The 19,819-nt window shown below is 47.6% G+C and overlaps 1 protein-coding gene across 1 annotated transcript; it reads left to right on the top strand.

Moving 5' to 3' along the window:
* Window positions 1-5,885: 5,885 nt before the first annotated feature.
* LOC132876453 (ankyrin repeat domain-containing protein 9-like) lies at window positions 5,886-6,737 on the top strand. Its single transcript, XM_060913518.1, has one exon. The coding sequence runs from the start codon at window positions 5,886-5,888 to the stop codon at window positions 6,702-6,704; it is 819 nt and encodes a 272-aa protein (XP_060769501.1). The 3' UTR covers window positions 6,705-6,737.
* The last annotated feature ends 13,082 nt before the right edge of the window (window positions 6,738-19,819 follow it).

Raw genomic sequence — 19,819 nt, 5'->3', positions numbered from 1 at the left:
ACATTTTACTCCTCAGCGGTGGAGAGTGTCCTAACAGGCTGTATTACGGCCTGGTTTGGGAACTGTACAGCATGTGACCAGAAAGCACTGCAGAGAGTGGTGCGCTCTGCGGAACGGACAATCAGAGCCCCCCTACCGAGTCTGATGGACATATACACAAAGAGGGTGGGAGCTAGGGCCAGGAAAATCATGCAGGATGCCTCACACCCAAACTCTAACCTCTTTACCCTGCTGAATTCGGGCAGACGACTACGAAGTCTCCATGCACGAACAGAGAGACTGAGGAAGAGTTTTTATCCACAGGCAGTTAGACTGCTAAACTCAGTACATTTTAAATAATCCCTTTTACTACAGTTTTTATATCAGTGTTAGAGGACTCATTTTCCTCTTTTTAACTGTGCACATTTCATTTTTATCTTGTTGTTATCCCCAGGCTATTTTAACTTACTCATTAGTATTTTAGACTTATTTTTTACATGTCATGCTTCAGGAGTCATCTTTTACTTTTCTAGTGCGGTTACTTATTTGCATATGTTGTTTTTATTCTTATTTATTAATTAATTAATTTATTTATATGCTGAGCTGATGACCCCTTTAACATTTCACTACATGTAAAATGTATGTGACAAATAAAAGCACTTGATTTGACTTGACCTTAACGTCATATTCGCTTTCCATATCCACGTCATATCCGCTTTGGTGATGGAAGCTTATTGGGTAATCAGCCAGCAGCAACACCCAATAAGCTTCCGTACCCAAAGCTGATATGACGTAACCCGGTCTCTGGCACGCGAGATTGGAATTCCAGGGCCCCTTATTCAAAGTGCACAGGACTGATGTATAATGTTAATTTTATTACTAAACTGAAATTTAAATAAAATGAAAATAAAATAAAATTTAAATCAAATAATATTTAAATCAAATAAAATCTGACATTTTTAGCCCGAGCTCACTCGACAGTCAAAGTGCACAGGACTGATGGATAATTTGCCCTCAATAATCCCCCCCTTAAAGGTCCCATGGCATGAAATGTTCACTTTCTGAGGTTTTTTAACATTAAAATGAGTTCCTCTGACCTTCTTAAGTCACCCCAGTGGCTAGAAATTTCATAATGTGTAAACCAGACTATGCCCAATATTTGAGAATGGTGCGTCAAAACGGCGAGTTGATAAGCTCTTCCCTTTACTACGTCAGCAAGGGAGATGATCCCCACGCCCCCCCCCCCCCCCCCCCTCTGGATTCCCACCCACTGTATGGATTGCCCCACCCAGTTGTAGTGAGGAGACCATAGAGGACACAACAACATGGCATCACCTAAGCGAGCAAAACATGGAAATTGCGCTGTACATGGATGTGACAACACAGAAAAGAGTCTGTTTTTACTACAGACGGGAGAGCCCCTGAAGACGCAGTGGCTTAATTTTATTTACTCCAATAATACGCCGTCGAGTCTACCTAAGACGGTGTATGTTTGTCGGAAGCATTTTCCTGAGGAATGTTTCCACAACTTGGGACAGTACAGGGCAGGTTTTGCACATCAACTGTCACTGAAGCCTGGGTCCGTACCAAGCATCCCTGCCGCATCAGCCACAAACACCGAACAAGTAAGTGTAGAACTGTTAAGTCGTTTTGCCGTGTTTTAAAATTGGTGCGTTTGCAATGGCTACATTAGCTGTGCAGCTAACCGCTTCCTGCAGTTAGCCAGGTACTCTGTGCTACCTCTGTTATAATAGCCAATCAAAACAGTTTTTACAAAGACACCCACATTCTTTTTTTTTAAGTCACTCGTTCATTTTATTTGTTTGTTTGTTCAGTAAAAACCCAAACATTTGTTGAATTTATTTTATTTCCTCGCATCGCACCTTAATGACGTCAGCGCGCGGTATTTTTCCCTGATTCTGGGCCGGGGTGTCATGAGTGGCAGAGCAGCTCCATCGCTGCGATCCATTGAAAGTCAGCCCTAGATCCAATCTTTTGTCGGGAGCCGAGGTCGCGCGGGCGGCCCTCTAGCGGCACCGGCCGCCCGTGGAGGCAGCGGTTCTCCCAGGGGCGAGTTGGGGGGAGGAAACGGCAAAGTCCCCACTCCTCCAAGGTAAAACTGCTCAGTTTTACCATGGGCCTCAGGCTGAAAAAAAACCCGACAAAGTCCCAGTTTTACCATGGGCTCGAGTTGTACCATTTTTTTTAGACAGGGCGGACAGACCAGGGCATTCGCCCGCCTGGCCGTGCCCGACAAGGAGCGCTCTCGGCCGGCTTGGGAGGCAGACGGCAGCCCCTTCCCCCATGGCACACCCCCACCCTCTACCCTTCCCCGCCTCCTGCTTCTCATTAGCAAAACGACGCACTGGGAAAAGGGCTGAAATGGGGCTTTCTCTCAGGAGGCTATATCTACGTGCCGAGGGTTCATTTCGAGAAAGGCTGCGGATATAACATCCGGAAACCTCCACGATCCCCTTTAAAGCATCAACAAACCACCATGCCATGGGACCTTTAAAAATGGATAAACTAGTCCCAAGAGGGAAATGTTATGAATCGCTGTTCCATTCAGGATAAAGTGGCTTTTAATAACACACAATCATACATGTGACATATTTTTTTTCTTCAAAAACATTTTTTGAAGAATTGAATTTCTAAACTGAAATATAAAAAGAAATCATAAAAACTGCCGAGATTGTAAAGTTATTTCTTACCTGAACTTGACCTCTTCTGCTGTGTGTGGATTATTCCTGTGTTCTGCTTTTGATACTAACGGGCTGTGACTTGAGCTTGACTGTTTCTGTCCTTTTTATACTAATAACGGGCTGCAGCAAGACGACTGTTCAATCGTGGGAATAAAACAAGAAGCGCGACACCATATTTGGAACGAATCGCACGTGTGACTCATCTCTTTATCCTGTTATACAACTGCGCGAGTGGACTAGCCGTTTTGTCTGCTATAAAAGTGAGTAATGAAACAGAACATTTTAATAGATTTACTGCACAGGTTTAATTCACTCTCTTTCACGCCTTTAGCTTTCCGTTTTTATGCACCCAAAAACTGTACTCGAGATCAGACAGACAACTCGTGTACATCACTTTACAAGCAGCTAAATACATTTTTATGCACTATATTTATTTAAATCTTAACTTTCAAACATTTAAAATTTATTTTGTTACTATTTACACACTTTCCTTTGCAAAACATTTTATATGGTTTATTCTGTTATGTATATTTGTGATTTTTTTTTTTTTTTGGTTTTTATATTTAACTTTATGGCACTTACTTTGAGACTGTTATTAAGAGTAATTTACGGAAAAGCTTCTTAATCTCCATATTATTATTATTGCTGTTTTTGTGACAAATAATGTCCATGTTTGGTTCTTATGATCACTTTTATTATATTTTCTTGTGAAGCACTTTAATCTGCATTTGATGTATGAATGGTATGAAACAAACCATTTTTTGAATAACAAATTTATTTTTATTTTAAAAAAAATGAGCATTGGTAACAGTTTCCTCTGGTCGCTGACTGCATATCGTCATCAGTATCTATCTATCTATCTATCTATCTATCTATCTATCTATCTATCTATCTATCTATCTATCTATCTATCTATCTTCCGACAGAACAAAAATGGAGCTTTTTTGTCCTTGCTACTGCATCAGCGAGACAGAGCAGGACACATAGTTCTGTAATGGAGTTCCCAAAGACAGAATACATCCAGAAAACAAATGCAACACCATATATGGGATTCCACGCCAATTATGCAATAAAACTTGCATCGGGGAGACAGGAAGGAGTTTCAACACAAGAAAAAAAATGAACACAAGAGTGCGAAAAGGAGACAGCTACAAGACAAACCCGAACAATAAAAGAAAAGGCACAACAGGAAAATTATAAGTCAGCCATAACAGATCACTGCAAAAGGGAAAAAAAAATCACATTATGGACTGGGGGAATGCCAGAGTCATCCACACAGAAGATAATAAACATCAGCGCTGGATCAGGGAGGCCATAGAGATCCGTAAGCGGAGCCCGAGGACCATCAACCGAGATGAGGGAGCATACATGCTCTCCCATACCTGGAGTGCCATCTTGCAGGGGACGAACTGACAGTAAAAGGCGTGACCAACCTGTCAAACCAGACAGGAAGGCCACGCCTTCGGAAACATCAGCTGATAAAAGATGCGTCACCAATAACATCTGGTGACACTCTGAGGAAGACAACAGTCGTACGTCGAAACATGTCAGGTAAACAAACTTAAAAACTAGATGTCTGATAAAGAAAAAAAACTAAAAAGATTAAAAAATGTGGAAAGCAACATTTTGAAATAGAATTAGGAATACAGTAATAATAATCAGCAAATTCATGTACTTTAAACTGTAACTACCACAAAAAATTAAATCTTTACAAAAACAACAATCAAAGGAACACAAATACATTTATATTCTTATTTTCTACCCAGAAGTGAGTAATCTTAGAGTAGCCAAAATAGTAACGTTACTCAAGTAAGAGTATTGTTACTTTAGAATAATATTACTCAAGTCAAACGTATTTTGCAACAAAAACAATTCTTAAGAGTACAATTTATCCAAAAAGTTGCTCAAGTAAATGTAACTAGTTACTACCGCCTCCAAGTTAGCTAGCTAGCTTAACTAACTAAACTGACATTTGTCATCTTTTAGCTCAACATTATCTACATTCAGCAGCATTACTCAACTTAGACGTTTGCTTGGAAAAAAAAAAAGTCTAAAGTCTTTAGCCTCTTGGCTGGTTTGCTGAACATACAGAAGCACTGCCCAGATCTGAATCACACCAAAGATACTCATACAATATTTTCTAAAGCATCTCTGATCACACAGCACAGCGGGGTTTGTTTGCCGCCTGAGCTCCGCCTGCTCATGATGCATTTAGAGGCAGCTCGGAAAAACGTGTTTCCACATGCATACATGTCAACCTATATGGAATGTCCGTATTTTATACGGATTTGATTCAATAAACGTAGTATACGGGCGTACAAATAAAGTTATACGGATTCTTTAAAAAAAACTTCAATATTTATTTAGAGCTATAATCAATTCCCACGATGATAAGAGCGCATAACATTTACAAGTGTACTGTACACTACAGACAGCCAGTAAAGAGTCTTATGAAATCGCGTGTTGTGGTAGCGAGACTTCGTTCCACTTTTGATCATGCGCACACCACATTGCGAGAATCCCGCCAACCGTGAAGTAACATTTTGTTTGAAATGCGTATTTCCACCTGAGCGACTTTCACTAGTGACTGAAAAGATTCTGAATGGGCACTCCGGCAAGATCAACACAGACACTTGCTGTGATATGCAGCCTTGTGAGGTATTGGTGCAGACTACTAAAAAAGCTGTCGTGGAGTACAATTCAGAACATTAGAGTGACACTGTGTTTTTGTCAAACATTGGAGCTTTGTATTCATTCTGAAGGTTTATTGTTATTAATATTGAATAAAAAGTAACTGGGATATATCATTGTTAATCATTCAAATTTTAGGTAAGTTATTTTAATTTGCATCTTATACAGATTTTATAAGGGAAATACGGATTTTGGAGGTTGGTTATACAGGTTTGATTGACCAAAGGTTGACATGTATGCATATATTTGTATGTCTCAAGGGGATCCTCGTCGTCGCCGACGGGGAAGATTTGCCACGAGTTCTAAATGACGTCATGCCTTATTCTAATTCTGATTCTATTCTCATACTACTGCATGAGAAGGACGCTGCGTTCACGAGCTTCTAGTAGCAAGGTATTATCTCTATATTATGTATTTATTACATGGGTTTACACTTGAAAGTGACTTTTAACACTGATAACCTAAAGGTGTTCTTTCTCTATTCTCCACTAATGCCTACTGTAGCCTGGATAGATGGATGACACATATAAGGAGAGCAGATTCCTCTCTTTACTTTTTTACCAAGTTGTTCGGGACCATAAACCTGTATGGATGTTGGAGGACATGCGCAACAGGGAGATATTTCACTGGGAAGAAGACACCCGGCACCAGACATACACTCCTTCTGAAGCACTTCTGTATGCCATCGTGCATGACCACCGAGCTTACGCACAATATTTGCTGAATCAGTTCTCAGACGGGGCTCTTGCAATGCCAGGCGACTCTTTCTGCTGCTGTCCATCATCTGCTCCACACTTGACCATGGCTGTCCGCTACGACAAGAAGGACATCATGGCTCTCATCCTTCAGGTGGCACATACAATGCCCACTCTGCGCTCATACATGAACCGAGGTGGTTGCAAACATCTGGAGAATGGCAAAACTCCACTCCATCTGGCATGTGAACTGTCGCATGCAGCAGCCATCGTAATGTTATTGGGACATGGTGCTTCACCACAAGCTGAGGACCACGATGGTATGACACCACTGGATCTCGTCCTCAAGCAGCTCCGGACCACCAAAGCGAACACAGGTGCCAGAATGTTGTGCCTTGAGAGCTTGTTCATGTTCATGCCTGAGTTGCGATTCAACATGAAGAGCTCACTGGAAAAGGATCCACAGCGCTGGTCCAAAGTACTGGGAGAGGAGATGTTTAACTATCTAATCGCAAAAATTCCAGGAACACTCTTTCTTATGGCTATGCAAAAAGTCCTGTCTCAATTACCTCCGAAAGAATTTCCAAAAAGTCTGGACAAACTGCCCATTCCAACTTTTCTGAAACCCATCACATAGACCTGAACACAGACCTGGCCTGCATCCTACTGAAATAGACTTTGAAAATGCTTTTTTATTGTTGTTGTTAGTTAGTTAGTTAGTTAGTTAGTTAGTTAGTTAGTTAGTTAGTTAGTTAGTTAGTTAGTTAGTTAGTTAGTTAGTTAGTTAGTTAGTTAGTTAGTTTTTCCATTTGTTTGCTTGTGACTGGCATGAATTTGACGTGTGTGTGTGTGTGTGTGTGTGTGTGTGTGTGTGTGTGTGTGTGTGTGTGTAATGAAATGAATGATTACCTAAGTTATAGTTTTAATCAAAAATGTCTTCCTGTTTTCAGATTAAATAATGGAAACATTTTCTTTAATAAAAGGAAAATATTTTTTACGTGATGAAAACTAACAAAAAAATGTATGTATGTATTTTCTAATTTAATGGTTATGCAAACTAATTACAATTTAATGTAAGTTTACTTTTATTCTATCAAGGTTTTACTTTTGAGAATGTGCTCGTACTGCATGTGTCACTGGAAAACTGAATGACCCAGTTGATTGTTTCCCTCCTTTTTATCTGCATGGCTTTAAATGCAAAAAAAATCAGTCAAAAATCAAAAGGCTGATCTTGATTTGAAAACCACTGTAACATTATAATGGTTTTTGTGCATGATTTGATTGTGTGAAAGGCAGTAAAAGGACAGCTGTCTTCTGAGAGACTTTTCTCAGATAATTCTGTTCACTGGACAGTGCTATACTTTATATAATTTTTAATATACAGTTTTAAGGCATGTTTTGCACTATATTATCATGATACCATTGTGATAATGCAAATATCAAAAGAGACAATTATATGAAAATCTGGGTATGTGCCTGCCAACACAAACACAAAATTGGTTAGCAGTCCTAACGGTATAAAATGCAAATCTGAAAGTGTTTTTTTTCTTTGTGTGCTGTTCAGCTGTGATTTAACTGTAACTATGATTATTTCAAGTTATTTACCTCATTGTGGACAAAAGACCAAGGGTTAATAATAATAATAATAATAATAATAATAATAATAATAGAACTCCTAGAACTGCCACCTTATTGTGGTGGAGGGGTTTGTGTGCTTGAATGATCCTAGGAGCTATGTTGTCGGGGGCATTATGCCCCTGTTAGGGTTTCCCAAGGCAGACAGGTCCTAGGTGACAGGCCAGACCAAGAGCAGTTCACCAAAAACCCCCTATGGAGAAAAAATCCAGGACCGTGACGTCGCCCGGTAGGACGCAGCCGGGGCCCCACCCTGGAGCCAGGCCCGGGGTTGGGGCTCGTATGCAAGCGCTTGGTGGCCGGGCCTTTGCCCATGGGGCCCAGCCGGGCTCAGCCCAAAGAGGTGACGTGGGCCCGACCTCCTGTGGGTTCACCACCCACAGAGGTAGCAGTAGGGGTTTGGTGCAGTGTGGATTGGGTGGCAGTCGAAGGCAGGGGTCTCGACGACCTGATCCCCGGACACAGCGGCTGGCTGTTGGGACATGGAATGTCACTTCGCTGGGGGGAAGGAGCCTGAGCTTGTGCGGGAGGTTGAGAGGTACAGGCTAGAGATAGTCGGGCTCACCTCCACGCACAGCTTGGGCTCTGGAACCCAGCTCCTCGGGAGGGGCTGGACTTTCCACTTCTCTGGAGTCGCCCGTGGTGAGCGGCGGCGGGCTGGTGTGGGCTTGCTTATAGCTCCCCAGCTCAGCCGCCATGTGTTGGAGTTTACCCCAGTGAACGAGAGGGTCGCCTCTCTGCGCCTTCGGATTGGGGAGAGGGCTCTTGCTGTTGTTTGTGCCTACGGGCCAAATAGCAGTATAGAGTATCCGACCTTCTTGGAGTCCCTGGGAGAGGTACTGAGGGGTGCTCAGACTGGGGACTCCATTGTGCTACTGGGGGACTTCAGTGCTCACGTGGGCGATGACAGTGACACCTGGAGGGGCGTGGTTGGGAGGAATGGCCTCCCCGATCTGAACCCGAGTGGTGTTTTGTTATTGGACTTCTGTGCTAGTCACGGTTTGTCCATAACGAACACCATGTTCGAGCATAGGGGTGTCCATAAGCGCACGTGGCACCAGGACACCTTAGGTCGGAGGTCGATGATCGACTTTGTAGTCGTTTCATCTGATCTCCGGCCCTATGTCTTGGACACTCGGGTGAAGAGAGGGGCTGAGCTGTCAACTGATCACCACCTGGTGGTGAGTTGGATCCGCTGGCGGAGGAGGAAGCTGGACAGACCTGGCAGGCCTAAACGTATGGTGAGGGTCTGCTGGGAACGTCTGGCCGAGCACTCTGTTGGGGAGGTCTTTAACTCCCACCTCCAAGAGAGCTTTTCCCAGCTTCCAAGGGAGGCGGGGGACATTGAGTCTGAGTGGACCATGTTCTCTACCTCCATTGTGGACGCAGCTGTTCGGAGCTGTGGCCACAAGGTCTCCGGTGCCTGTCGTGGCGGCAATCCCCGAACCCGGTGGTGGACACCGGAAGTAAGGGATGCCGTCAAGCTGAAGAAGGAGTCCGATCGGGCCATGTTGACCTCCAGGACTCCTGAGGCAGCTGACGGGTATTGGCAGGCCAAGCATGCTGCAGCTCGGGCTGTTGCGGAGGCAAAAACTCGGAACTGGGAGGAGTTCGGGGAGGCCATGGAGAAGGACTATCGGTCGGCCTCGAAGAAATTCTGGCACACCGTCCGGCGCCTCAGGAGGGGGAAGCAGTACTCTGCCAACACTGTTTACAGTGCGGGTGGGGAGCTGTTGACCTCGACTGGGGACATTGTCGGGCGGTGGAAGGAATACTTTGAGGATCTCCTCAATCCCACCGTCATGTCTTCCACTGAGGAGACTGAGGCTGATGACTCAGAGGTGGACTCGTCCATTACCCAAGCCGAAGTCACTGAGGTGGTTTGCAAGCTCCTCGGTGGCAAGGCACCGGGGGTGGATGAGATCTGCCCTGAGTATCTCAAGTCTCTGGATGTTATTGGGCTGTCTTGGTTGACATGCCTCTGCAACATCGCGTGGCGGTCGGGGACAGTGCCTCTGGAGTGGCAGACTGGGGTGGTGGGCCCTCTTTTTAAGAAAGGGGACCGGAGAGTGTGCTCCAATTATAGGGGAATCACACTTCTCAGCCTCCCAGGGAAAGTTTACTCCAGGGTACTGGAGAGGAGAATTCGACCAATAGTCGAACCTCGGATCCAGGAGGAACAATGCGGTTTTCGTCCTGGTCGCGGAACACTGGACCAGCTCTATACCCTTCATAGGGTGCTCGAGGGTTCATGGGAGTTTGCCCAACCTGTCCACATGTGCTTTGTGGATCTGGAAAAGGCGTTCGACCGTGTCCCCCGTGGTATTCTGTGGGGGGTGCTTCGGGAGTATGGGGTTCGGGGCTCTTTGCTAAGGGCTGTCCGGTCCCTGTACGAACGGAGCAGGAGTCTGGTTCGCATTGCCGGCAGTAAGTCAGACCTGTTCCCAGTGCATGTTGGACTCCGGCAGGGCTGCCCTTTGTCACCGGTTCTGTTCATAATTTTTATGGACAGAATTTCTAGGCGCAGCCAGGGGCCGGAAGGAATCCTGTTTGGGAACCACAGGATTTCATCTCTGCTTTTTGCGGATGATGTTGTCCTGTTGGCTTCTTCAAACCAGGACCTTCAGCATGCACTGGGGCGGTTTGCAGTCGAGTGTGAAGCGGCTGGGATGAGAATCAGCACCTCCAAGTCCGAGGCCATGGTTCTCGACCGGAAAAGGGTGGCTTGCCCTCTCCAGGTTGGTGGAGAAGTCCTGCCTCAAGTGGAGGAGTTTAAGTTTAAGTATCTCGGGATCTTGTTCACGAGTGAGGGAAGGATGGAGCGTGAGATCGACAGGCGGATCGGTGCAGCCTCCGCAGTGATGTGGTCGCTTTAACAGTCCGTCGTGGTGAAGAAGGAGCTGAGCCAAAAGGCGAAGCTCTCAATTTACCGGTCGATCTATGTTCCGACTCTCACCTATGGTCATGAGCTTTGGGTAATGACAGAAAGAACAAGATCGCGGATACAAGCGGCTGAAATGAGTTTCCTTCGCAGGGTGGCTGGGCACTCTCTTAGAGATAGGGTGAGAAGCACAGTCACTCGGGAGGAGCTCGGAGTAGAGCCGCTGCTCCTCCACATCGAGAGGAACCAGCTGAGGTGGCTCGGGCATCTTTTTCGGATGCCTCCTGGACGCCTCCCTGGGGAGGTGTTCCAGGCATGTCCCCCTGGGAGGAGGCCCCGGGGAAGACCTAGGACACACTGGAGGGACTATGTCTCTTGGCTGGCCTGGGAACGCCTCGGTGTTCTTCCCGAGGAGCTGGCCGAGGTGTCTGGGGAAAGGGAAGTTTGGGCTTCCATGCTTAGACTGCTGCCTCCGCGACCCGGCCCCGGATAAGCGGAAGAAGACGAGACGAGACGAGATAATAATAATAAATCTTACTGTGGCAGCGGGGGCGTGGTCAAGCGCCGGTCTGTGACAGGAGGGCGGAGTCAGGGAAGGTAAGTGGCAGAATCACGTCACCTGAGAGCAATTAACCTGTTTGTGTGTCTTCCCAGTGACTGCGCCCTATATCAGGAGGGAGAGCGAGAGCAGAAGGAGCTCAACCCTGAACCAGACGCTGGTTGTGTGTGTCTGTGAACATTATTGTTAGACTGAAAAGTGTGGCAATAAAGCCAATTTATAAAACCTGATCTCTGTCCTGCCGTCCTCTGTGCTCCACCCACACGTAGGGTCTCTTACAGTGGTGCCGAAACCCGGGAAAGTGGAGCACCAAACCAGCAGCCCCATGGAATCCTCCCCGTTCGCCGATCTGGTCCACGCCCTCGCCACGGCTCAGCAAAGCCAGCACCAGGCACTCGTCACGCTCCGAAAGGAGCAGGAGCAGCGCTTCGAAGCCCTGGTGCTGGCCCAGCAGGAAGATCGTGAGGCGTTCCGGCATCTCCTCACGTCAGCGGGGTCCACCAGCGCTCCGGCCGCGGGCCCGTCTCCCCTCATTGTCACCAAGATGGGCCCGCAGGACGACCCCGAGGCGTTCATCACGTTGTTTGAACAGGTCGCCGAAGCCTCGGGGTGGCCGATGGAGCAGCGCGCGGCGCGCCTCCTCCCCCTGCTCACGGGAGAGGCACAGCTGGCCGCGCTACAGCTCCCCGCCGACCGCCAGCTGGCCTACGCGGACCTCCGCCGGGCCGTCCTCCAGCGCGTGGGGCGCACACCGGAGCAACAGCGCCAGCGCTTCCGCGCGCTGCGACTGGAGGAAGTCGGCCGGCCGTTCGCGTTCGGCCAGCAGCTCCGGGACGCCTGCTGGCGGTGGCTGAGGGCCAACGATCGCGACGCCGAGGGAATCGTCGACCAGGTGGTACTGGAACAGTTCATCGCCCGCTTACCAGCCGGAACCGCGGAGTGGGTCCAGTGCCACCGCCCGGCGTCGCTGGATCAGGCAGTCGAGCTGGCGGAGGATCATCTGGCGGCTGTCCCGGCGGCAGGACAGCAGATGGCATCTTCTCTTCTCTCCTCTTCTCTCTCTCTCTCTCTCTCCCCCTCCTCCTGTGTCCTGTCCTCGCCCCATTCCCCCTCCGCGGAGGCGGGGGCCGGCACCCCCCCAGCCGGCCCGCCGCACCCGCGGTGCCCTCCCGTTTCTCCCTTCTGTGTCTGTCTCTCCCCCACCTCAGGTGAGTGAGCCCCAGATCACCGGTGCAGAGGGAAAGCCCGGGCCGGTTTGCTGGCGCTGCGGGGAGCCGGGCCACCTTCAACAGCAGTGCACGGCAATGGAAGTGGGCGCGGTGGTTCGGATCCCCGACGCGCCAGAGGCCGCCCTCGATCGGGCCGGAGCGTATCGCATACCGGTGAGTATCCAAGGGGCTACATATCAGGCGTTGGTGGATTCTGGTTGTAATCAGACCTCAATTCGCCAAAGCCTGGTTCAAAACGAGGCATTGGGGGGAGCACAAGGGGTGAAGGTGTTATGTGTGCACGGGGATGTTCACAGCTACCCTTTGGTGTCGGTCCACATTATTTTCAAAGGGGAAAAATTTATAGTAAAGGCGGCGGTTAATCCTCGCCTTACCCACTCTCTAATTTTGGGGACTGATTGGCCGGGATTTCGGGGTTTAATGACACGCCTAGTCGAGAGTGGCTCCTGCCATTTGACAGGGGGAGGTCCCGGTGTCGCTTTGGCGGGAGCAGCTGTCACAGAGCCGTCTACGTCATCTCCGCGTCAGAGTGAGGAGCCGCCGGCTCCTCCTCTCTCTATTGGGGAATCCCTCGCGGATTTCCCATTAGAGCAGTCGCGAGACGAGACTCTGCGGCATGCGTTTGACCAAGTGAGAGTAATCGATGGTCAAACGCTCCAGCCGAACGCCACCCCGTCCTTCCCCTACTTCGCGATTATGAAGGATAGATTATACCGAGTGACGCAGGACACTCAAACTAAAGAGCACGTCACACAGCTTTTAATTCCGAAGAGCCGCCGGGAATTGGTATTCCAGGCGGCTCACTTTAATCCCATGGCCGGACACTTTGGGCAGGATAAAACACTAGCCCGAATAATGGCCCGTTTCTATTGGCCGGGGATTCGCGGCGATGTCCGTAGGTGGTGTACGGCATGCCGCGAATGCCAGTTAGTAAACCCAGCGGCCATTCCAAAAGCGCCTTTGCGCCCTCTACCGTTAATCGAGACCCCGTTTGAGAGAATTGGGATGGATCTCATCGGGCCATTAGATCGGTCAGCACGAGGGTACCGCTTTATATTAGTTCTGGTGGACTATGCAACGCGATACCCGGAAGCAGTGCCTCTGCGCAATATCTCAGCACGCAGTATTGCAGAGGCACTCTTCCGCGTCATCTCCCGAGTTGGAATCCCGAAAGAGATTCTGACTGATCAAGGCACTACGTTTATGTCACGAACACTGCGCGAACTGTATGGGTTATTGGGGATTAAGCCGATCCGCACCAGCGTGTATCACCCACAAACGGACGGTTTAGTGGAACGATTCAACCGCACCCTCAAAAATATTATTAAAAAATTCGTAAGTGAGGACGCACGTAACTGGGATAAGTGGCTCGAACCCTTGCTGTTCTCAGTGCGAGAGGTCCCCCAAGCCTCCACGGGGTTCTCCCCGTTTTAATTATTATATGGGCGTAAGCCGCACGGCATTCTGGACGTGCTGCGGGAAAATTGGGAGGAGGGACCTTCACAAAGTAAGAATGAAATTCAGTACGTTATGGACCTGCGCGCAAAACTCCACACGCTCACCCACCTAACTCAGGAGAATTTGCGGCAGGCCCAGGAACGGCAAGCCCGCCTGTACAACAAGGGTACGCGCCTTAGAGAGTTCACTCCGGGAGATAAGGTACTCGTACTGTTGCCCACGTCGAGCTCCAAATTGATCGCCAAGTGGCAAGGACCCCTTGAGGTCACACGGCGAGTCGGGGACGTCGACTATGAGGTGAGGCGAACGGACAGGGGTGGGGCGCTACAGATTTACCACCTCAACCTGCTTAAACTCTGGAACGAGGAGGTCCCCGTGGCGTTGGTGTCGGTAGTTCCAGAGAAGGCGGAGCTGGGGCCGGAGGTTCAAAAAGGGACATTGGCATCACGTACCTCTCCGGTCCCCTGTGGAGACCACCTCTCCCCGACCCAACTCACGGAGGTCGCCCAGTTGCAGACCGAGTTTTCGGATGTGTTCTCGCCCCTGCCCGGTCGCACTAACCTCATAGAGCACCACATAGAGACGCCCCCGGGGGTGGTAGTGCGTAGCCGCCCTTACAGGCTACCCGAACACAAAAAAAAGGTGGTTCGGGAAGAACTTCAGACCATGCTCGAAATGGGCATCGTCGAGGAGTCCTACAGTGACTGGAGCAGCCCGGTGGTCTTGGTACCCAAGGCCGACGGGTCGGTCCGGTTCTGTGTGGACTATAGAAAAGTCAACGCGATGTCTAAATTCGATGTGTACCCAATGCCTCGTATTGATGAGTTGCTCGATCGACTCGGCACTGCTCGCTTTTATTCGACACAGGATTTGACGAAGGGATATTGGCAGATCCCCTTGACTCCACTATCCCGAGAAAAAACGGCCTTTTCCACACCGTTTGGTTTACACCAATTCGTCACCCTTCCGTTTGGGCTGTTTGGGGCCCCCGCAACGTTTCAGCGGCTGATGGACAGAGTCCTCCGCCCTCACGCCACATATGCGGCAGCATATTTAGATGACATAATCATCTATAGCAATGACTGGCAGCGGCACCTCGAACATCTGAGGGCCGTCCTTAGGTCGCTGAGGCGAGCGGGGCTCACAGCCAACCCAAAGAAGTGTGCGATTGGGCGGGTGGAAGTACGGTATCTGGGCTTCCACTTGGGCAACGGGCAGGTGCGTCCCCAAATTAATAAGACGGCAGCAATTGCGGCCTGCCCGAGGCCCAAGACCAAAAAGGGGGTGAGACAGTTCCTGGGGCTGGCTGGCTATTATCGCAGGTTTATACCTAATTATTCGGACGTCACCAGCCCGCTGACTGATCTCACTAAAAAGGGGGCACCAGATCCGGTCCAGTGGACGGAGCAGTGCCAGCGGGCTTTCTCAGAGGTAAAGGCTGCATTGTGTGGGGGGCCACTTCTACACTCCCCTGACTTTTCTCTCCCTTTTATGTTGCAGACCGATGCGTCGAACAGAGGGCTGGGGGCGGTTTTGTCCCAGGAGGTGGAGGGGGAGGACCGCCCTGTCCTGTATATCAGCAGGAAGCTGTCAGTGCGTGAGGGGCGCTACAGCACCATAGAGAAAGAGTGTCTGGCCATCAAGTGGGCGGTTCTCGCCCTCCGGTACTACCTGCTGGGGCGCCCTTTCACCCTCTGTTCGGACCACGCGCCCCTCCAGTGGCTCCACCGCATGAAAGATGCCAACGCGCGGATCACCCGTTGGTATCTGGCGCTCCAACCCTTTAATTTCAAGGTGGTCCACAGGCCGGGGGCGCAGATGGTCGTGGCGGACTTCCTCTCCCGTCAAGGGGGGGGGGAGTCGGCTGCAGGCCGGACGGCCGCCCGGCCTGAGTCGGGCGGTGGGGGTATGTGGCAGCGGGGGCGTGGTCAAGCGCCGGTCTGTGACAGGAGGGCGGAGTCAGGGAAGGTAAGTGGCAGAATCACGTCATCTGAGAGCAATTAACCTGTTTGTGTGTCTTCCCAGTGACTGCGCCCTATATCAGGAGGGAGAGCAAGAGCAGAAGGAGCTCAACCCTGAACCAGACGCTGGTTGTGTGTGTCTGTGAACATTATTGTTAGACTGAAAAGTGTGGCAATAAAGCCAATTTATAAAACCTGATCTCTGTCCTGCCGTCCTCTGTGCTCCACCCACACGTAGGGTCTCTTACACTTACCTTTTCTGAAATTATTCTGGTGTGTGTGTGTGTGTGTGTCTACATGTCTGAGTACTAAGTTGTCACAAGTTTCTTAATCCCTCCACTATTGATTATTCATTAATTCATTTTCACCAACCACTTGAGTCTCACCAGGGTTGCAGTTTATCCAGAGCCTGTGCTGGAAACACTGGGCATTTGGTGGGTATTTTCCCTAAATAGGACACCATTGCAAATTTACATGCTCACTTTCTCAGCAAAGCTAAATATCATTAATCCTATCTTATATTGTGAGAAATTGTGAAAATGCCTCAAGTATCATGATATATTTTGACCCAAATTCCACCCTAGTGCATCGTTTTTTAACAATTTAAATGGTTTGTGATAGGACAAACTTTTGCCATGTTTGTAACAAAGGCTGTGAAATTCATAGCAGTGAGTAAAATTTTATTAGTGCGTTTGCATTTGCATTGCCAAGGTTTAAATTAAAACACTGCAAACAATTAGTCTGAGTTTAAAAAACAAAAACTTTTCTGGTCTGGCAAAATTATCTCAGAACAATGGAACAGACCTGACAAATGCTTATCTAGGTAATAGTAATAATAATAATAATAATAATAATAATCATCATCATCATCATCCCAATAATCTCATACGTCAAACTAAATGTATGTGTCCTCTCACTATTCTGAGCTCACTAAAATATATATTTTTTAGATTAGATTAGATAGAACTTTATTGAGCCCTTTGGGAGGGTTCCCTCAGGGAAATTAACATTCCAGTAGCATCATTATAGGATAAACAGAGAATAGAATATAAAAAAGAGAACTTCGAGATAAATTAAGTCTTTAGAAAACTTCTAGATAAATACATTATTTACATAAACAAATATATTAAAAAGATATGAAAAAAGTCCAGCAGGAGGGGTATTGCACATTTATATTGCACATTGTCCAGTATCGCTTATTGTCAGGCTGGGCTACGGCTCCTTCCCGTCCTCTGTCCTCCTGTTACCCCTCCTCCCCCCAGAGAGGAGTTGTACAGTCTGATGGCGTGAGGGACAGGAGTTTTTAAGTCTGTTTGTCCTGCACTTGGGAAGGAGCATTCTGTCACTGAACAGGCTCCTCTGGTTGCTGATGACGGTGTGCAGAGGGTGACTGGCATCGTCCATGATGTTCAGTAGTTTGTCCATAGTCCTCTTCTCTGCCACCATCACCAGAGAGTCCAGCTTCATGCCGACCACAGAGCTGGCCCGTCTGATCAGTTTGTCCAGCCTGGATGTGTCCTTCTTGGATGTGCTGCCCCCCCCAGCACACCACAGTGTAAAACAGGACACTGGTGACCACGGACTGATAGAACATCCACAGGAGTTTCCTGCAGATGTTAAAGGACCGCAGCCTCTCCAGCTCGACTCCCTCGATCAGAACTGGTCGTGACCTTGGTCTGGACCTCCCAAAGTCAATGACCAGCTCCTTGGTCTTTGAGGTGTTGAGCTGCAGATGGTTCCTGTTGCATCACACGGCAAAGTCCCTAACCAGGCTCCTATGCTCCTCTCTGTCGTCCCTGATACACCCCACGATGGCTGTGTCATCGGCGAACTTCTGAATGTGACACAGCTCCGAGTTGTAGCAGAAGTACATGGTGTACAGGGTGAAGAGAAGAGGGGCCAGCACCGTGCCCTGGGGTGCTCCAGTGCTGCTAATCACAGTGTTTTAAACCAAAGTTATACAATTTGGGTCCAATCAGGCAATACAAGAGTCATTTACTTGATGAAGACCAGGCCAAACCACTACAGAGCTCCCAAAAATGAATAATTATTAATACATTTATAAAATGTAATTATTCAGTGATTAACAAAACAAATTTTAATCACAATTCATTATGTATTATTTTCTGTTCTGTTTTCTTATTGTATTCTTAACATATTATTTTATTAAAAAAAAAATTCCAGTATAAATTACTAGTTTTTTAGCCAATCATGAATTGAATAATGATAAAAGGCAATCTGATATCTCATCTCATCTCATTATCTCTAGCCGCTTTATCCTTCTACAGGGTCGCAGGCAAGCTGGAGCCTATCCCAGCTGACTACGGGCGAAAGGCGGGGTACACCCTGGACAAGTCGCCAGGTCATCACAGGGCTGACACATAGACACAGACAACCATTCACACTCACATTCACACCTACGGTCAATTTAGAGTCACCAGTTAACCTAACCTGCATGTCTTTGGACTGTGGGGGAAACCGGAGCACCCGGAGGAAACCCACGCGGACACGGGGAGAACATGCAAACTCCACACAGAAAGGCCCTCGCCGGCCCCGGGGCTCGAACCCAGGACCTTCTTGCTGTGAGGCGACAGCGCTAACCACTACACCACCGTGCCGCCCCGCAATCTGATATATACAACCAAATTACTGCAAACAAATTAACTGAAGGAACATGAAAAAAATACACCTGCGCATTAAACTTTCTGTGGCTGTGGATTCCTAAAGGTACCTCGGGCTGTGGCTGGACAGCAAGCTGGACTGGACTTGCAACACCAACCACATGTACAGGAAGGGACAGAGTAAGCTATACTTCCTTAAGAGGCTGCGGTCCTTTAACATCCTTGCACACCGTCATCAGCAACCAGAGGAGCCTGTTCAGTGACAGAATGCTCCTTCCCAAGTGCAGGACAAACAGACTTAAAAACTCCTTTGTCCCTCACGCCATCAGACTGTACAACTCCTCTCTGGGGGGAGGAGGGGTAACAGGAGGACAGAGGACGGGAAGCAGCAGTAGCCTAGTCTGACAAAAAGCAATACTGGACAATGTGCAATATAAATGTGCAATACCCCTCCTGCTGGACTTTTTTCATATCTTTTTAATATATTTGTTTATGTAAATAATTTATTTATCTAGAAGTTTTCTAAAGACTTAATTTATCTCGAAGTTCTCTTTTTTATATTCTATTCTCTGTTTATCCTATAATGATGCTACTGGAATGTTAATTTCCCTGAGGGAACCCTCCCAAAGGGCTCAATAAAGTTCTATCTAATCTAATCTAAAAAATATATATTTTAGTGAGCTCAGAATAGTGAGAGGACACATACACTTAGTTTGACGTATGAGATTATTGGGATGATGATGATGATGATTATTATTATTATTATTACTATTACCAAGATAAGCATTTGTCAGGTCTGTTCCATTGTTCTGAGATAATTTTGCCATACCAGAAAAGTTTTTGTTTTTTAAACTCAGACTAATTGTTTGCAGTGTTTTAATTTAAACCTTGGCAATGCAAATGCAAACACACTAATACAATTTTACTCACTGCTATGAATTTCACAGCCTTTGTTACAAACATGGCAAAAGTTTGTCCTATCACAAACCATTTAAATTGTTAAAAAACGATGCACTAGGGTGGAATTGGGGTCAAAATATATCATGATACTTGAGGCATTTTCACAATTTCTCACAATATAAGATAGGACTAATGATATTTAGCTTTGCTGAGAAAGTGAGCATGTAAATTTGCAATGGTGTCCCATTTAGGGAAAATACCCACCAAATGCCCAGTGTTTCCAGCACAGGCTCTGGATAAACTGCAACCCTGGTGAGACTCAAGTGGTTGGTGAAAATGAATTAATGAATAATCAATAGTGGAGGGATTAAGAAACTTGTGACAACTTAGTACTCAGACATGTAGACACACACACACACACACCAGAATAATTTCAGAAAAGGTAAGATTTATTATTATTATTATTATTATTATTAATAACCCTTGTTCTTTTGTCCACAATGAGGTA

Source organism: Neoarius graeffei, chromosome 1, assembly GCF_027579695.1.
Source record: "Neoarius graeffei isolate fNeoGra1 chromosome 1, fNeoGra1.pri, whole genome shotgun sequence".
Taxonomy (NCBI): Eukaryota; Metazoa; Chordata; class Actinopteri; order Siluriformes; family Ariidae; genus Neoarius; species Neoarius graeffei.
Note: the sequence above shows the minus strand (reverse complement) of the source record. Positions and strands in the feature narration are given on the sequence as shown.